The 19126-nt window shown below is 38.7% G+C and overlaps 2 protein-coding genes across 6 annotated transcripts in view; one reads left to right on the forward strand and one right to left on the reverse strand.

The window, feature by feature from the left end:
• Positions 1 to 15304, reverse strand: part of LOC144071100 (uncharacterized) — a 43184-nt gene extending 27880 nt beyond the window's left edge. For 3 of the 5 annotated variants that reach the window (XR_013299549.1, XR_013299550.1, XM_077595918.1), the window contains exons 1-9: positions 14833 to 15303; positions 14629 to 14699; positions 13982 to 14191; positions 13786 to 13847; positions 11164 to 11220; positions 10532 to 10671; positions 7432 to 7508; positions 7030 to 7227; positions 622 to 786 (exon numbers count right to left, since the gene is read on the reverse strand). Coding sequence is in view for 3 of the 5 variants with exons in the window: in XM_077595918.1 (XP_077452044.1) it covers positions 622 to 786; positions 7030 to 7227; positions 7432 to 7508; positions 10532 to 10671; positions 11164 to 11220; positions 13786 to 13847; positions 13982 to 14191; positions 14629 to 14699; position 14833 (981 nt within the window). In the remaining 2 variants the exon portion in view is untranslated. Of the gene's footprint in view, positions 1 to 6; positions 787 to 7029; positions 7228 to 7431; positions 7509 to 10531; positions 10672 to 11163; positions 11221 to 13785; positions 13848 to 13981; positions 14192 to 14628; positions 14700 to 14832 lie in introns of those variants that run through there. The other 2 variants (XM_077595917.1, XM_077595920.1) reach the window with 2 other exon arrangements.
• Positions 15305 to 15492: 188 nt separating this feature from the next.
• Positions 15493 to 18636, forward strand: LOC144071101 (YY1-associated factor 2-like). The gene is made up of 4 exons (XM_077595921.1): positions 15493 to 15675; positions 15924 to 16052; positions 16794 to 16943; positions 17839 to 18636. The coding sequence occupies exons 1-4, from the start codon at positions 15602 to 15604 to the stop codon at positions 18077 to 18079; spliced, it is 594 nt and encodes a 197-aa protein (XP_077452047.1). The 5' UTR covers positions 15493 to 15601; the 3' UTR covers positions 18080 to 18636.
• The last annotated feature ends 490 nt before the right edge of the window (positions 18637 to 19126 follow it).

Below are 19126 nucleotides of genomic sequence, written 5' to 3' on the forward strand. Positions count from 1 at the left end.
TTCCAGTTAAAGTCCAAATGTTTATTAATGTTCAATTAAAATAAAACATGTGTACCATGCACTTAAAATAGACTTTTGTAGCTAATAGGCCGACGCCGGTTTTAGATTGGTCCCACGAAACAGATTAAGTATTGATTAAATATTGAAATCACCAAAAATGCGTCCTAAAGAAATGATTGAACAGTTTCATTGCTACATTTTTTAAAAGTGAACAATTTTTCGGCAACATAAAAACGGTGGAATTGACCACACCAAAGCAGTCTAATCATATAAATTTGCCGTAAACGTCCAGAAATGCAAATGATTAATAAATGCACTTTAAAAAATCTGTATAGTCAAATGAGAAAGTTAGCTTTTTTTCTGAGCGTCCTAAAGATTGTCACAATAAACTCATTTTACCGTAAAATATATATAACCATTTCACTACACTGAACAATTAACACTGTTAATTCAACTGTTTGAACCAAGTTTGTAACACAAAATGGCATCTTAAATAGCACAAATGTATAAGAATAAGAAAGATTAAGAGAACTAATACCCAAAAAAAAATTGATTCACTGGAACAATGGTGAAAAAAAAGGTTGTTTTTCCAAATTAAGTGGAAATATCAACCAGTAATACCTTATTGAGTTCTTTGACATATTGTTTGAAGGAAGCCAAGCATTGCTGTTTCATCTCTGATAGGTTGGCATTTAGGGCACTTTGAAGAAGATTCTCCAACGTGGGTTCTTTAGACACCAGCATTTTCACCACCGTGACAAACGTCTCGCAATCCTGTTGGTAATCCTGCATTCAAAAAAATAACAAATAAAAAATAAATCACTACAGCAATAATTGTATCATCAATTTTCATTATTCTTCCATTATAGTGAGGAGGGCAAAAGTTAGCCTAAGACGAGCTAAAGTGGAAATGGTGTCTTTTTTTAATTTTTATTTCTACGTTCTACTACTATAAATTTCTTTAAATTTACATTTTAATTTCAGAATACAATCAAATATATGGAGTTAAAATTGGCAGGAAAGGTAAAGCTAACTGAAAAAAAACAAGATGCATTCATTTTCTGAAGCACTTATGCTCACAAGGGTCACGTGGGGTGCTGGAGCCTATCCCAGCTGACTTCAGGCAACCTGAATCGGTGGCCAGCCAATCGCAGGGCACAAAGAGGCAAACGACAACCAATCAGCAATTTAGAGCAGGGGTGTCAGACTCGGGTTGGTTCGCGGGCCGCTTTAACGTCAACTCGATTTCATGTGGGCCGGATCATTTTAGATATAATATTTTGATTTTTTTTTTAATAAATGGAATAAAAGCCCTGAATATTCATTTTTTTATAGATCTAAAACAATGTTTATTTGAGCTTTTTTTAAGTGTATTTTTAGATTTTACAAAATGATTTTTGAACTAAAAACACAGAAAAAAATGATTACAAAAATGACAATTATTGATTCAAAGGGGGGAAAATCAGGAAATGTAATATACATCTATACTCTTCATTTGAATTTGATCCTAAAACAGAAAGTCGGCACTCATCATTTACTTTCCCGGGCCACACAAAATGATGCGGCGGGACAGATTTGGCCCCCGGGCCGTCACTTTGACACAGGATTTAGAGTGTTCAACCAGCTAGCCTAGCTTCCATGTTTTTGGGATGGATTTTTTTTTACATTTGTATCACAGTTAGTTCCCACATTTAACAGCCATTTAATGTAGATGTCAATCAGATCTTTGTTTTTTTCCCCTACGGAATCTTAAAAAATCGTGACAAATGATATTCCAACTACGCTAAACCAGATTGTGGTCAACCTCTGAAAGATGCTCTGACAACAAAGCCATGTCAAAAACAAACCAAAGTCAAGTATTTGCAATCTAAACGACATTATGGTTGTCATAAAACCGCAAGCGCAGGCTTGTCAACTTAAATCAACATTGAAAATCTGGATCGGAATCTGAGGTTAACCAGTTGAAAGGCTTCATTCCAGAGTTGTACCCGTTGCAGGAAAATACCAAAATGCAAGTACTAGTTTCTACAGAGATTCTTTAGAATTGTGCAAGCGTCAATTTGAATTTCAGTCAGAAAAGTACTTCTATGGCCGTGTGAGTTAAATAAATTGAAGTTTATGTCACGTGGACCACAATAGCATAAATATTAAGAGATTTATACTAAAACAACAAGGCATAATTCAACGGTCATGATGTGGTCAAAATTACTGACATAGCTGACCAACCAGGATAACCAGTAAAGATAATCTTTAAGCGACATTTTATAACGGTACATTTGTCAACTTTGACAGATTATAAATGCTAAATTTAAGGCCATCCGTTAGTGTGCGCCAATGCCTCTAACCTTAAAACTATATTGTGTCTCCGGATTTAATTTTTCATCTGAAGAAACTAAAGTATGTTTCCATCCCAAAATAATCTGTATACGATAATCCTTAAACGACATTTTACAACGGTGCCTTTGTCAATTTTGATAGATTAGATTAGATAACTTTATTCATCCCATTTTCGGGAAATTTCATTGACACAGTAGCAAGAGGGTGAGAATACACACAGTAAAAGACATTTCAGACATAAATAAATAGGTAAAAAATAAGTTAATAAATAAGCGTGTTGCTGAAATATATACATACAGATCTAGGCAAGGAAGATGATCTTTAAAACCTCCAGACTACTCAGAGACTGTGTGGTAACCTTAGGCTCAGTCTGCAGAAGGTTCCCACCTTGTAGACTTCCTGTGTGTGGCTCCAGTTTTTTTAACTAGGTCTACAATGTCTTCTGTGTCTGTCTTGCTACTGCAACCAAGAAATTTCCCCAATACGGGATGAAATAAAGTTCTAACCTAACCTAACCTATAGATAAATATTCATACATATATAAATATACATAGACATACACATAGATCACAGGTGTCAAAGTGGCAGCCCGGGGGCCAAATCTGGCCCGCTGCATCATTTTGTGTGGCCCGGGAAAGTAAATCATGAGTGCCGACTTTCTGTTTTAGGATCAAATTAAAATGCAGAGTACAAATGTATATTGAATTTCCTGATATGTCCCCCTTTTAAATGGATAATTGCTGTTTTTTAATCCATATTTTCTTTGTTTTTAGTTCAAAAATCATTTTGTAAAATCTAAAAATATAAAAAAGCTAAAATAAACAGTTTTAGATCTATAAAAAACTGAATATTCAGGGCTTTTAATCCAGTTCTTTTAATCAATTTATTATAAAAAAATCTAAATATTATATCTAAAATGGTCCGTCCCACATGAAATTGAGTTGACGTTTAAGCGGCCCGCGAACCAACCCGAGTCTGACACCCTTGACAGAGATGCACATGTTTATATATTTATACATTATATATTTGATAGAATTAAGAAACTAAAGCATAGTCCTTATTTTACAGTGAACACATTTTGCTTTGTCGGGTGGGGAAACTACAGAATGTACATTTATGGTGGGATGCAGCGTTTATTACAGCTATCAGCGCAAGTGGAATCCTTGTGATTCTCCGTGTACAACACGCTTCTTTGTGCTCAAAGACGAGTCAGCCGCAAAGAACCGAAATACCCAGACTGTGGGATGTGTTGATGCATATAATGACAGTCCTCACTGCCATCCAGTACATACAAAACTCACCGTGTTTGTTTCTAGTATCATTTTAACAGTCTCGAACGTGACGCGCCAGAAATTCAGGTGGCGGTTCAATCGCTTCTCGGAATTGACTGTATTTTGGCAAATACCACACTGTGGGAGAAGTTACCGTAAGTTAGGCTTGATGACGTTCTCTAAGGCTCTAGCTTGCAAAAATATATCTAAAAAACAAAATAAATCTTCATTTGTTAACACACTATGTTCAGTCCAAAATTTGGTCCCTGAACATCAAAAAAGGGCAATTTTTCCCTTGTGTAGCACAAAAAAATAGTTTTGCTTCGACTATTTATAAACATTGGTACAATTCAATAGAAATTTGAGAAGAAAGATCATTTTAAAAACATTTGGATCGAGGCGAGTCACTTTTTTGGAGATTTTGAACCTGATTGCGAGCCCTGAAAGGAAGACAAATGTAGAGAGGAGGGGGGTTGGGAGGAAAAAAAGAGGGCTTGGACCCAAATCGGATGTTTGTGGAGGTCCAAATTGTGAACATATTTAAGAGTGTGTGTAAGGATAGCAGAGGGAGGAGGTTGGGACCCCGAGTTCTCCAGATTTCACAAAGAGCCCCCACATGTGAGCCTCAAATAATGCAGGTGGGGGTCCTGCAAAACAAGCATTCTAATTGGGGGCTGCTACGCATTAGCTGAAATTAAAAGCCGACTGCCATGCCGACATCTCAAAGAGGGCCTAATAGCCAAAACGTGATTGGTGAATAGGTTGAAAATTCAAATAGAAAAATGACGATCGCCGAAAACGGCAGGCTAATGACAAGTGGTTAGCGCTTTGGCCTCGCAGTTCTGGGGCCGAGGGTTTGATCCCATGTTTGCATGTTCTCCCCGGGCTTGCGTGGGTTTTCTTCCGGGTGCTCCAGTTTCCTCCCACATACCCCAAAACATGCACGCTAGGCTAGCTGGTTGAAGACTCTAGTTTGCATAACCCTAGCTATGATTGGTTGTCCTTACACTCCCCGTGCCCTGTGATTGGCCGGCCATCGATTCAGGGTAGTTAGCTGGGTTGGGCTCCGGCACCCCCCGCGACCTGAACACTCAAAATTGCATAACCTCAGCTATGATTGGTTGTCCTTAGCCTCCCCGTGCCCTGCAATTGGCCGGCCACCGATTCAGGGTAGTTAGCTGGGTTGGGCTCTGGCACCCCCCCACGACCCAAACACTACAAATTGCATAACCCCAGCTATGATTGGTTGTCCTTACACTCCTCGTGCCCTGCGATTGGCCGGCCAATGATTCAAGGTAGTTAGCTGGGTTGGGCTCTGGCACCCCCCGCAACCCAAAAACTCCAAATTGCATAACCCCAGCTATGATTGGTTGTCCTTACACTCCCCGTGCCCTGCAATTGGCCGGCCACCGATTCAGGGTAGTTAGCTGGGTTGGGCTCCGGCACCCCCCGCGACCCGAACACTCAAAATTGCATAACCCCAGCTATGATTGGTTGTCCTTAGACTCCCCATGCCCTACGATTGATCGGCCACTGATTCAGACTAGTTAGCTGGGATGGGCTCCGGCACCCCCCGCGACCCGTGTGAGGATAAGATGGCTGAACTGAATGAACTTCACTGCTTTCTTGTTCTAGGAATGGAAATGAGCAACGTATGTATGGTTATATAATTGCAAAATAAAGGTTGATTTTTACAAGTTAGCCAACCCCCCCTTGGCCTGTGCCTGTGATCTAATCGGCGCAAAACTCACGGGGCAGATGTTCCCGTAAAAACAATGAGCGCTTGATGCCTCCCTCCCGCCTCTTCTCTATGTCAACGCTGGGAAAATAGCGGGTTGAACATGTGAACGGTAAACGGTAAAAATAAAAAAAGGAGTACCATAGCACACCGTGGGTGGGCCGGGCGCCTGACAACCCGCGGGCCAATTCCTGCCCTGCTTTAACAGGAACAGATAAGTGGCACGTACTGTGGTTTGGAGGGACGGAGGGGTGGGAGGTGGGATGGGGGGCTGGGGGTTTGTGCATGGCCATATAGCAGGAGTTTGCAAACTGAAGAGTTTTATTTTGAAATTAAAACATGTTGAAGTTATTGTATACTGTACAGGTTTTGACTGTAGTCCACAAGAATGGTACTTACTCATTGGAACCAGACAAATCCAAGCATGTATTTTTCCCCAAAGCTGTATGCAACAAGATTTGCATGAAATTTGACTGTGCAAAAACCATGACAATGTACAGTAATCCCTTTATTATCGGGACTTCACTTATTGCGAATTCACTACTTTGCCATTTTTTTCTGCTATTAAGTAGTTTTAAATGAGAAAATTTCCAGCTGGTGCTGTGCCTTGAGAATTTTTCAATGCAAAAAGTGTGCCACAGCTCCAAAAAGTTTGGGGAAAAACTGATCTACACAGTGACAGTTCCCAAAGGCCTTTACAGTGTTGAAAGCCCACTGGATTTTAAGAAGCACACACTTTGCACACATTTTTAACAGAATGTTGAATTCCTGCATCCGTTTGAGTGGTAAAATTCAAAAAAATAATAATAATAATAATAATTATATATATATATATATATATATATATATATATATATATATATATATATATATAGATATATATATATATATAGATATATATATATATATATATATATATATATATATATATATATATATATACATATTTCTTTTTTTTTGAATATACATATATATTTTTGGTACATCAAATTAAAAATAATAATAACACAGAGACATATACATACATATATATATATATATATGTATGTATATTAATTTATAATTGGCTACATGTCATACTTTGCTGTATGACATGATATATATATATATATATACATATATACATTATATATATATATATATATACATATATATATATATATATATATATACACATATATATATATATATATATATATATATATAATATATATTTAGGGTGCCTAATTTATAATTGGCTTCATGTCATACTTTGCTGTATGACATGACATATATATACACATATACATATATATATATATATATATATATATATATATATATATATATATATATATATATATATATATATATATATATATATATATATATATATATATATAGGCACCCAAAATATATATTTTTATTTTTTTCTTTAAACATTTATATTTATATTTATATATATATATATATATATATATTTTTTTTTTTTTGGGTGCCTAATTAATAATTGGCTTCATGTTATACTTTGCTATACTTCTAAACAAATAGTCCTTAATGTTTAATTGAAGCGTAATGGTTTTAAGCAGAGATAAATTGAATAGTGGCACTGCTAGCATTCACCCATTTAATATATATTTTTTAAAGTAGTATTACAGTATTATTGTAATGGCCCATAGTAAATTCTGACAAAACTCGAAATACCTTCTCAATTTCCAGAGCCTTGGCTTGAATGGCATCTGACCGTCGTGCTTTTAAATCTTCCTCTTGGATTCTCTTGGGCTCCCCGCTAGCAGGGGGTGCCGCTGCCGCTGCCCCTGCCGCCGCCGGTACCTCTGCGGCCGTTTCCCCCTCTGCCTCCCCCACCCCCTTCTCCCTCGGTCCAGAATCAGAGGGGGTCTCCTGGAAAGGAAAGGTCGAGGGTCAGCCAAGAGGTCATGGGGTTTAAAAACCGGCTCCGATTTCAAAGCCTTTCCAAAGGTATAAAGCGACAACTCTTAAGTGGCGACGAGTTTTTGTTTTCTTACGAGCTTGATTATTCACACCGCGTCGACGGTTAACAAAGTCAATGCGACGAGCGCAACAGACGCCAATAATGTTAGTTACCTTTGCTAATATCGATGTTTTTGGGGGTTCCTCGGCGGGGACATTTGGAGCTGGGGTTGAATCTTCAACAGGTTCACCTGTATGTAAGAAAGACAAAGTTAAAATACAAACCGCATGTACGCCAGTGTTTTAACTGGAATTAGCTTTAGGCTAAGTCAATGTAAAATCAACCGCTATCTAACTACTACATTCTAATGTATTTTTGGTGGTCCTGAAAAGACTGAATGGGCAAAATGACATGGTATGTATCATTTTAAATCTAAGCATCGTATTAAAGCATGTCTTCAGGTGGAATGAAATGCCAAAAAAATATGAATTTTTACTAGATTAGATGAGATAACTTTATGCATACCGCATTTGGGAAATTTTACTGTCACAGTAGCAAGAGGGTGAGAATACAGACACAGAAAAAGACATTTTAGACATAAATAAGTAGGTAATTGGATTGGATTACTTTATTCGGGAAATTTCATTGTGGCAGTAGCAAGAGGGTGATTAGACGGAACAACAAAGTAAAAACACAAAGTACAAAGCAAATCAAAGTGAATGGGATCATTGAGAATCACCAAATCAAATCATTAAGAGATAAGTTAATAAATAAATACATTTTTACATCACAGTAATACCTCGACATTCGAGAAATTTGAGATACGAGGAAAATTCCGAGCAAATATTTGCCTTGAGATACGAGCATACAATAGAGACAGCCTGGTGTCGGCCACGCATGTTTAAATTTAGTATAACGCAAGATTGCAACTTATTTTTAAGTGTGTGAATAGTAATCTAAGTTCATTTAAGTTACATTTAAAAAAATGTGTTATGTTACGAGCGCATCCGTCAAGACAAGCTTTCTTTCTCTCTCTCGTGTGGGAACAAATTAATTTGTATTTAGTTCATTTCTATGGGAACCGTTGATTTGAGATACAAGTAAATCGACATACGAGCTCAGTCCCGGAACGCATTAAGCTCGTATCTCAAGGTATTACTGTATTTAGTCACCTTATCACTCTGTAATTGAGTTTAAGCCACTTATTCATTGGCCCTGTAAGCATTTAAAGAAACTAGTTGACCCCCCCACCACACACACACCCACCCACACAAATCAGCAGAACCCCATTTTTAGCATGCTTTACTGGCCTAATTAGTGTTCCAGATGGAGGTGGGAGGTACAAGTGTTTTCTCACTGGTTTATTGCATCATCAAAAGGTTGGCACAACAAAGAAGTACATTTTCAGCACATAAATATGCTTGCACGGCTCAGAAAATCAAAGCCGAGAAATTACTTAGCCCCAGTCTAACGACCTTTACCGTCTGGAATTAATGGAAACCATCTTTTCCGAAGTGTGATGTATGTTTTTGGCGGAATCTTACGAGCATCCAAAGAAAGCACCTGAAATGAGGGCCCCACCAGAGATCCGTTTGGTGACATTGTTGAGCCACAAAGTTAAAACCGCTTTTTCAGTGAGGAAGTCCAGTTGTGAAGCTAATAAAGCTTCATCAGTCATCAGAAATTGCATTGAAGTTAGCGTCATTAGCATCTTAAATGTGGAACACGTCTGAAAACAGATGCTTTGACGTGAATACAAACCTAAATTATAATTGGAAGTTTAAACGATGAACGATGACGGGAAAAAAATGGATTGGGAAAAGGTAAAAAAAATACAAAGCGAAAAATCATACATAGATTACTACTATCTCATCTCTCATCTCATTTTCTGAACCGCTTTCTCCTCGCTAGGTTCGCGGGGGGTGCTGGAGTCTATCCCAGCTGACTTCGGGCCAGAGGCGGGGGAAACCCTCAATTGGTGGCCAGCCAATCACAGGGCACAGGGAGACAAACAACCAATCGTAGCTAGGGACAATTTAGACCAGGAGTGTCAAACTCGGGTTGCTTCGCGGGGCACATTAACGTCAACTCCATTTCATGTGGGCCGGACCATTTTAGATATAATATCTTGATATTTTATTTTATTTTTAATTGGATTAAAAGAACTGGATCAAAAGCCCTAAATTGTCCGTTTTTCTAGATCTAAAGCAATGTTTATTTGAGCTTTTTTCTTAGTATTCTTAGTATTTTCTTAGTATTTTCATCATGTTTTTTTATTTCAAATGGAAACAAAATATTTTTTTAAAGTAGAAAACGGAAAATATTTGTATATTTATTTTTTGATGTTACAAAATGCTTTTTGAACTAAAAACACAAAATAAAAAAAATGGATTGAAAAATTGCAATGATTGATTTTAAAAAGGGGAAAGTCAGGAAATGTAATGTACATCTATCATTATCTAAATTTGATCCTAAAATAGAAACTCATGATTCACTTTCTCGGGTCGCACAAAATGATGCGGCGGGCCAGATTTGGCCCCCGGGCCGGCACTTTGATACCTGTGATTTAGACTGTCCAATCAGCCTTGGATACACACTCATACCTAGGGGTAATTTAGAGTGCTAAATTAGCTTAGCATGCATGTCTTTGGAATGTAGGAGAAAAACCGGAGTACCTGGAGAAAACCCACTCAGGCCCGGGGAGAACATTCAAACTCCACACAGGTGGACCGACCTGGATTTGATGAACCCAGATTGCTATCTTTCATCCATTTTTTTTTAATTCTGCTCCTTTTTCAATAATCATGAGCAGTTGATCAGAAGCAGCAACATTGCTTCTACGCCTTTGGTAGCAAATGAGTTAAAATTTCTAATGATAGTACATTGGGACCCTAACCCCGCAAAACCAGTACCAAAACACAACAAATCCAGTAGGGTTTGTTGACATTTTTTTTTCTTATACTTTACCAACTATGGTAGCACTGACACTAAATTCCTCGGTAGGCTACGCTTCCATGTGTATTCTACTTAATTGCACGCGTGTGGTCTGGGGGAGGGCTGAGCAACTTCATTATGATTCGGCTAGTTTTGGTCCTTTCAAAGACCCCCTTCTAATGGCTATTTCCTTCACCACTGACGTATCGCAAGAAGCGGTGCTGGTTATCTGAATCTTTGCTAGCAAATAAGTTCAATTTGAAGAGAAATACAGCACAGCTATGCATTCAATCCATCATCTGAGAACGTCAACATCCATATAAATGACATCTTACATACTCTGAGTGCGTGAAGGGTCTTTGTCCGACTCAGCGGGAGCATTCTTTTTGGCAGGCGGCACACTTTTCCTCTTCCCCGACGGGCGCTCCCATTCGCCTTTTGCATTCTGCAATTGCCTGAATTTGTTATGCTCCACCCGACTGAAACAAACCACAGCCCAGATAAGGAGTCAACAAAATGCAATTTCTTTCGTGCAATATCGCGGTCAAACTTTTACGAAAGCCACTACAAAAAACTAAGACCTGCTAACCACGTTCGGCTAAGAATCAATTCGGCATTATCCTGCTACAAAAGAAGTAAAGTCATACCTCTACTTACGAATGCCTTCAAGTAGTACCAACAAAAAAAATACTGCAACCAATACATTTGTAAGTTGCATCATCGCAGTCAAACTTTTACGGAAGCCACTACAAAAACTAAGACCTGCTAACCACGTTTGGCTAAGAATCAATTCGGCATTATCCTGCTACCAAAGAAGTACAGTCATACCTCTACTTACGAAATGTTCAAGTAGTACTACAAAAAATACTGGAACCAATTCATTTTGTAAGTAGAGGTACGACTGGATGTTCATAACACGGTAAATAGACCGGAACCATTTTTGAAACTGCCAATATAAGGAATAAATTTACTTTTGAAAGTAGCCTCGACCCCTGTTATTGGGATATGGACCAGGTCGACCATTTTTCCTGGAGGCACAGAAAAAAAAGGGTTATAAAAGGCTAGAAGGGCGAGAACAGAACATACAAAGGATTTCAGACTCCCTGTATTTGTCATTAAAGATTTTAAAAAGGGAAAGTGGATAATGGTATGGCAACGAAAAAGAACGAGCGGGAGGCAAAACCGCCGAGACGTCAATTTAAAGTCGCTAAGGCGCACGGATCAATTTGTGGAATGGGGGCAATCTTCCACTTTTGGTCCGAAGAAAAACGTAAAAGGAGCAATTTTCAACTCAGCGCCGTCTGTGCTCAATTGAAAGCACTGTTTAATTAGAACTAAATATGGAGTTGACGGCACGGAGCCATGCCTCCGGATTTGTGGTAAACCGACTTCCGCGCATTAGTCCGCCGCGGAGAGTTAACTAAGTCATTTCACCACATTAGGTCTGTGACCAGATGTTTAAGTGTGATCATCCCATTGGCCGCTGCTTGTCGAGTCTTGATTCAGACCCTAAAATACATTTCCACGTTGGATTAGGTCAATTCTGAACTTGCATGTTAAAGATTGGAAAGTAAAATGCAGTTTTTGCCTTGAAATCCCAATTTATAGATTGCAATCAATTACCGTCTTGGCCCGCATATAAGACGATGTTTTTTGCATGAAAATAATAAGTCATACCTGTTAACGTTTTTCCCGTATTTGATCATTTCAAATTGTGAACGCCGTATGACAACTTTTGTATGGGATTTTTTTTCATTAAGTACGTTTTTTGTAAAACTGATCTGGTTTTAGCCATTTCGGCTCTAATCTGGATTGTCTCGGTCACTGGTAGCAGAAGAAAACATCATCGTCGACTGCTAGTATTGCACGGATTCCCCCTTAACATGTCCGCATTTTTACTATATAAATATAGGGCACAGAATATTGAATAAGGTGCACCAACTAATTGGACACCAGGTCCAATTTGCGGAAAATGTTAGACTTTTAAGTGCGCCCTATGCGAGTAAATATGTGCCGCGTTGCATTTGTACGTTTGTTATGGCTTAAGAGGAATTGCAACCATTGTAATTGGACGAGGTCGACCGGTATAATTAGTGTCAGTCATCTTAAAAGTGCTCATATAAATAAGTAGCTAGGTACAAAAAGTGACTAAAGTGGTTAGCAGCCAATGGAGTTTCAGTGCAAGTACCAGATAAGAAATGAGTCTAGATTAGGTCCATGAATTTAAATTTCAAAAACCAAAGGCTTTTCATTTCCAAATGTGATTGCACTTTAGTTTACACATTTAAACGTTCAGATATTCAGTTTTTGCTTGATTTGAATGAGGCAAAATACCCAGCTTTTTCTCTCGGATATATTGTCATAATCATTTGTTTCAGATGTACTGTCATTATTTTGCCTATAAAAATTGAATGTGGTGTTCAAAAAGTCTTTTTTCAAACTTGAGTCATGAAAAAGAGGGTGTCGTCTTATATTCGGGCCAATACGGTACTACATAATGTTCCATGTAATAGTTCCCATGTCCCGCAATGAAAGCCTGATTAGCAATATGATTATATTTCATTTGACTTGACATAAAGCTGGTATCATACACTAAAACGGCAACTTTAAATCACACTTCAAATCTGTATGCTGGCTCAAAATATAGAGTACAGAGGGAGTCTGGTTATTTTCCTTCTAGTGTGGCGTAAAAGAGGTGTACTGGGGGGTCTTTAGCAGAGTGAGTAGTGCCCTTTGTCCCCCGTTCTAGCCTGGTACCAGTCCTAGAAAAGCAGACTGCCGGTGGTGGGGGGCCCGTAAACTGCTGGCATGTTCAAGCTGCCTCTGAGGTGAGAAGTGTACGTGTGATGATGTTGCGTTCACAACAGCTGGACTTAGCGACCCTGGTGGAGATTTACGAGCAATGGCGTTTACATGCAGAGGCTTTCAAGTTTATATTCTAAAAGTGCTTTTTTAAACCCAGACTGGACATTCAGTTATGGGTAAAGTGTAGGCCAAATCAATTGATATTAAATAATGTCATATGTATAAGTGAAAAGGCAGCTAAATAATTATTTTTAATTATATAGAGTGTAACTAAGTAGTTATGGAGTATTTTTAATTATATCGAGTGTAACTAAGTAGTTATGGAGTATTTTTAATTGTTTCAATGTAAAAAGGAGACTTTTTTAATACACTGAAATAGATCAGAATGGGCCAAATAGATAATTAACATGTAATATTATTATTATCCAATATTTTAGTGGACGTGGTCTGGTGGCAAAAACAATATGAAAGTATAATGATTTTTTTCTTCCATGTTTTGAAGTCACAACTATCCTTTAGTTAGTTGAAAGTTGCTGCCCTCTAACGGTCTCCTTTCTTTATTACTCAATCTATTGGAGGAAGCCACTTTTTTGAATTTGAATTATTTGGATGATGGGAGGATAAAAAATACATTCTTGCTTTTGATAAATTATTACGTCAAAAATATACCCATTCATCACATTGCCATGAATGTGGATCTCGAACCAAAACAGGTTTGCTTTATGTGGAGATAATAAAAACATTGATAATGATATGCCATAGAAGCAAAAAAAAATAAATACAATTACCTTGTCCGTATCTGGTGTCTCAAATCGTCTCTGTCATACTGTGGTTGTTGATAGTGGGGATCCTTAAGGGGGGAAAAAAAGACACAATCTTGAAAATGTCATGTTAGCATGTGTTCATAGCATTGTTTTCATATTGAAAATATCTTGTGAATTGAATAGAACTTTAACTGGCTTCAGATATCCGGTCTTATCTTGCCTGATGGTGGGAGTTTCTGGGGTAATTGCCATCGTAAAACGGATCTCGTGGATAATCGTTGTTCCTGGGACGTTCGTTGCCGGGATAGATTGGCTCATCCGGAAACCATTGGTCGTTGTCGTATCCTTGTTCATAGTTATCGGCAGAGTGGATGGGACCTGCCCTTTCCACGTAGTTGACCACTCGATGCGTTGTCTGATGCACCGTCACCTGAAAAACAAAGTGGCGTATAATTCTATGATTGGTTTGAAATAGGAGATGTCTGTGTGATCATTTGAATTTTTTCCTGTGGACGATGTAAAAAAAAAATTACCGTAACGTTCAGACTATTGGCAGCCATGGACTATAAGAAGCATCCCCATTTTTTTTTTAAATACATTTGTTCATATATAGGCCACACTGTTCACTGGAAAAAGCAGATAATTATAATGTGGGGAAAAAAAGCTATTTTAATTTTTGGATGAAAAAAATGGAGGTTTTTAAAGCAATATTGCCCAGCCCAAACATAGAATAACATGCATGTGCACAAGTCAAATCGTTAAATTTCACCCAAAACATTTGTAATGATATAAATGTAATAATTCAGCACTAAGACGAGTTTACAAAGTACTAAATAAGTTTGAGATTTGATCATCAAAGCAGTTTACCTCTCTTGCATCCATTGGCTCGAAGTGCTCATAACGGGCATGCATCGAATGCCATCTTCGTTGAAATGACACTAAAAAAAAACGATTTTGTAATTAATATTTGTTTGTAAGTCATGGTTGTGTACAGCCAATGTTGGGAAATAACGCTTGCACGTGAATTAAACGAATTTATCAAAACGGGAATAGCAGGAAAAAAATACTTACTTTTGCTGGGGATGTGACCACAATGTTACAGCTGGGTGCAATTAAATTTAAAAACATATAGTTTGTCTCGGGAGAAAAATTAAATAACACCGTTTTCTACACCTAGCCTAGCAATTTTTCGCAATTATAATGACCATGTAGGCGTTCGACTGCTAAAAAGACATGCGAATCAACGTTAGCAATTAAAAGGAAATAAGCAACATTCAACGATGTTAGCATCGGTTAGCCAGTCATCATTACATTGCCCAAACAATCCATACATTCCGACATACAAATAGCTGCTAGAAAAAAAACTGATAACCTCAGGAATTGTCTCGCTCCTCGAGAAAAAAATAGCTAATTTCGTGATATGGAGAGCGCGTGTATTTACACATAAATAATGTTTTATCCCTGCATGTGCGAATAATGACGGTAAGTTTGCCTGTGGTTAAACAGTCGATGGCTTCATGAGTGGCAGCTGGCAACCAAAATGGTGGTGCATACCGCCACCTATGGGACTGGAGTATACGTCAGAGGATAGAGTATACTTGACCAAGTTTTTTTTTACGGATTTTACCATGTGTTATGTTTTCCTCTTAGTACCGAAAAACATATTTCTCCTAGCCTAAACAAAAAATAATAATTTTAAAAGGCATTGCGGTGCATGATGACGCCATGTCACTGATTCACTGTGATTGGTTGAAAGCAGGACACGTGTGCTGTACCGGAGTTTCAACCACAGCTGAGCAGCGGCTAAAACACGATAGCTTTTTTTGATTTTTTGATTTAAATGGTAACGTTTGAGCTTTTTAACCACATTGACGGCAACTTGTGTGCTATGGGCGACAAGAAGAGTCCTACAAGGTAACCAAAGTCCGCAAAGAAGATATCTCTGCAAGCTTGAATATTCATCTTGGGGAAAATTGGAGCTCATTTAACTGCAGTGTTTTCATGGCGGCTAGCTTGCTAAATGAGCGAATGCCGTCTGGTTTAGAGCCCTCGTTTGGGCGACTTCTATGTTGATTGACCGTAGCTGAGCCAATTTGCCTTAAACTTGACACGAACACTATTTTCACAACAAGATCGCCGCTGTTGTTTTGTGCTGTTTGAAGGCCGAAACGGCAGCCGAAGCAGCCGCCAGTCGACGATGGCTACTGGGACTGTAGCGTTTGCACCTTCAGGAACACTGCTGAGGCGTTCAAGTGCACCATGTGTGATGTGAGGAAAGGGACGTCAACTCGGTAAGAAAGCAGACCCTCAAGTCTTGTTTCCACCAAAAAAAATCAAATAAAAAAACCGAACGCGTTTGCCAAGTGTTAAGACGACATTAAGATCGCTGGAGTCTAAGTCGAATGTATTTTTTTTTTAAATGTATATTTTAGCTGCCGTAACGCTTTTCTCCGGGTCAGAATTAAACCACGCATCGACTAATGTATGACGGGGGTTGGTTTTATTTCCTCCTAGCATGAAAAAACGACAACACCGAGACAAACTCAAACGATACAAATATTCCAGCATAACATTGCTATATACAACAAAGGAATATAATAATAGACAACGACTACAATTTCTCTTACCGTGTGTGCCTCCTGACTGGACAATTAGGAGCTCCTTAAACCATAATAAACAGTTCCACACATCTTTCAAGTGGTCACATGACCACCCTTTCTTGTCCTGACGTCATCTCTAAACTCAAAATTGCAGTTCGCGGTTTACATTATGAGAAATATAGAAAGAAAAGGAACAAAATACACATAACTCATAACATTGTATGAACACAACACACAAAAAAAATCAATGGAACACATAAATTGGCACAGCTACATATACTATACACTAATTGTACAAAGTATGTGTACGGTGACAATAAAGCTTTCAATTCAATACAGTAACCGAATTGCCACATTACATACTGCTGAGGATGCAGTTTCATGAGAAATGGAGGTTCAGAATGTTTTTTTTTTTCTTCTTAAAATTCATAGAAAACCACGGCCAGTCTCCCAGTTGGTTGTACAGCAAGTAAATCAACAATTTGCACCGCCGCCCACGCTGCTTAGGAAGGAGAAGAAAGAAAAATCGGAGAAGAGTGACAAGGAACTCCCGCTGAGAAAGAAAAGCCTAAAAAAGATGAGGTATGATTCCGGAAATATTATATTCCACTTTTACAATTCATTCATGCATCGTACAGTGGTACCTCGACATACGATCTTAATCCGTTCCGGGACTGAGATCGTATGTCGAGCTTTTCGTAACTCGAGCGACTACGCACTCTTAACGGAACAAATTAATTTAAATTAACTTGGATTAATATATACAGACACACTCAAACGTATGTTTAATGTAACTTTACACAAAACTGAATTCTATTTATTTTTTACCTTCATTCTGGCCGGGTTAGTTGTTTCCCACGCCTCCACCCTCACATTCGCTATCGATGGGCTGTTTGCTGTTGTATTCCCTTCAAAATATTCCGAAAATGATGCACACAGATGTCCTCACAATAGGATAACACACGACCACTTGCCAACGAGAAGTAGTCCTGAATTAGCGATCGCTCTGCCAACGGGAGCTAACAGGCTAAGGGGGAAAACAGGAAATGCAACAGCCTACCCACGTATTGATTGTGGGTAATGACATTTTATTCTGAGAAAGGGTGCCAATGCCTATCGGTGTTGTGTGCACGAGTATACTTCATTACCCAGAAAGCCCTCTTTTGGCCCGCGCATGCGCGTTGTGCGTTCCCTGGTCGAAACTCGTCTGAATAAATCGTTCAGTGCTCGTAGATATCCGTTATACATGAAAGAGATGAGGCAAAAAAAGACAGTGCGCTACAATGATAAACAGCCTCTCATGTCATGGCCACCTGGCTTGGTCGCATATTGAAATTTTGATCGTATCGCGGGTGAATTATTCGATCGAAACGTTCATCGTACCTCGAGCATGTCGTAGGTAGAGCAGATCGTAGGTCGAGGTACCACTGTATTGAAAAATAATCTGAATGGACGTCCGCCTCCTTCCTGTCTGCAGACCAAGGTTAAAAAACGTGGACCGAAGCAGCGCTCAACACCTGGAGGTAACAGTCGGTGACCTGACGGTAATAATCACAGACTTTAAGGAGAAGCCCAAACCCACGTCGACCTCCGCCGGCGCCGCGGCCGCCGATCTGCACAGTCAAAGCGGCTCGAGCTCCGACAACACCGAGCGGGGGGTGTCGCGGTGCTCGTCGCCGCGGGGGGACGTCTCGTCGGTCAACGGAGACACCCACTAATTGGCGGATATCCCAACGTGGCATTTTCCTTCTACTATGGCACTCTCCAGCAGATATTGACATGCATGTTTTGTTAGTGTTTACTACCATTTTTTTTGTTAGCGATGGATTCCTCCCACGTTCGAGCGCTCCGCCGATGCTTCCGGAATCCTAACGAGAGCCAGATCCAACACGATAAACTGAGCAAGTGAACTTTAAGTAGCGTATCGCCGCGGTGTGATGTCACACTGTCGCGGGTGCAGAAAACATGCATTAAGAAGACAATGTGAGGTATGTTTCATGTTGTAGTTATTGCTAGAGATTATTTGCACTTGAATGGCATTTTGTGTTCATGAAAACATTTTCTGTGCCCCCCAAAAATGTCTTTTTCTGTCTTTTATTGGTCAATCATAAGTTTGTTTCTGGCCTTGTCTGTTCTCATGTCTTTGGATGCAATATTTGTTTTACATTTTAGGAAGAAATATTGAATTGTACTTTTTCACTCGGAGCATGATTTAACTTACGGAATAGTTTATATTGGAAACTACTTCAAAATAAAATAATTGTAGATTATTGTATATGATTTTATGTCAGTGACGAGATCTAAGGCTTGGAAATTAAATGGAAATAAGCAACATTCAACTATGATACACACATATATTAACCAACGGGGGTTGTGCTGAAATGACAAGATGTGTGTTTTCTATTGCAGCATTTAACCAATCACATTTCAGCTATTATTTGTTGCCAGGGTCAGAAATCTGCTTCAAGGCCTTCACAATCAGTTCTGCAGGCTCTGCTGCAAAAAGGATTTTTGATGAGTAAAATATGGCTATATTCCTAAATAATATTTCAATTGTGGGCCTGGTTCTGATATCTGAAAAGCTCCAGTGTTTGTATTTAATCACTAAATGCTGCTAGGAAGTGGATTTTACCCATTGAAGGTGCTACGAGAAAATGCACGGACCGCCACTGGATCTATGTAATGGGCATCCCTGATCTAGAGGCCTAATGCAATATTTTCCATCACCACTACTGAGACAACATTGGATTATTTTTACTCAATTT

The sequence above is a fragment of the Stigmatopora argus genome, chromosome 3 (assembly GCF_051989625.1).
Source record: "Stigmatopora argus isolate UIUO_Sarg chromosome 3, RoL_Sarg_1.0, whole genome shotgun sequence".
Lineage (NCBI taxonomy): Eukaryota > Metazoa > Chordata > Actinopteri > Syngnathiformes > Syngnathidae > Stigmatopora > Stigmatopora argus.

Bases quoted from the DNA above. Each gene is read 5' to 3' on its own strand.
- LOC144071101 (XM_077595921.1), top strand. From the start codon at position 15,602: ATGGTAACGTTTGAGCTTTTTAACCACATTGACGGCAACTTGTGTGCT. The intron at 15,676-15,923 runs GTAACCAAAGTC...TGCTGTTTGAAG, and splicing joins GACAAGAAGAGTCCTACAAG to GCCGAAACGGCAGCCGAAGC. The intron at 16,053-16,793 runs GTAAGAAAGCAG...TAAAATTCATAG, and splicing joins AGGAAAGGGACGTCAACTCG to AAAACCACGGCCAGTCTCCC.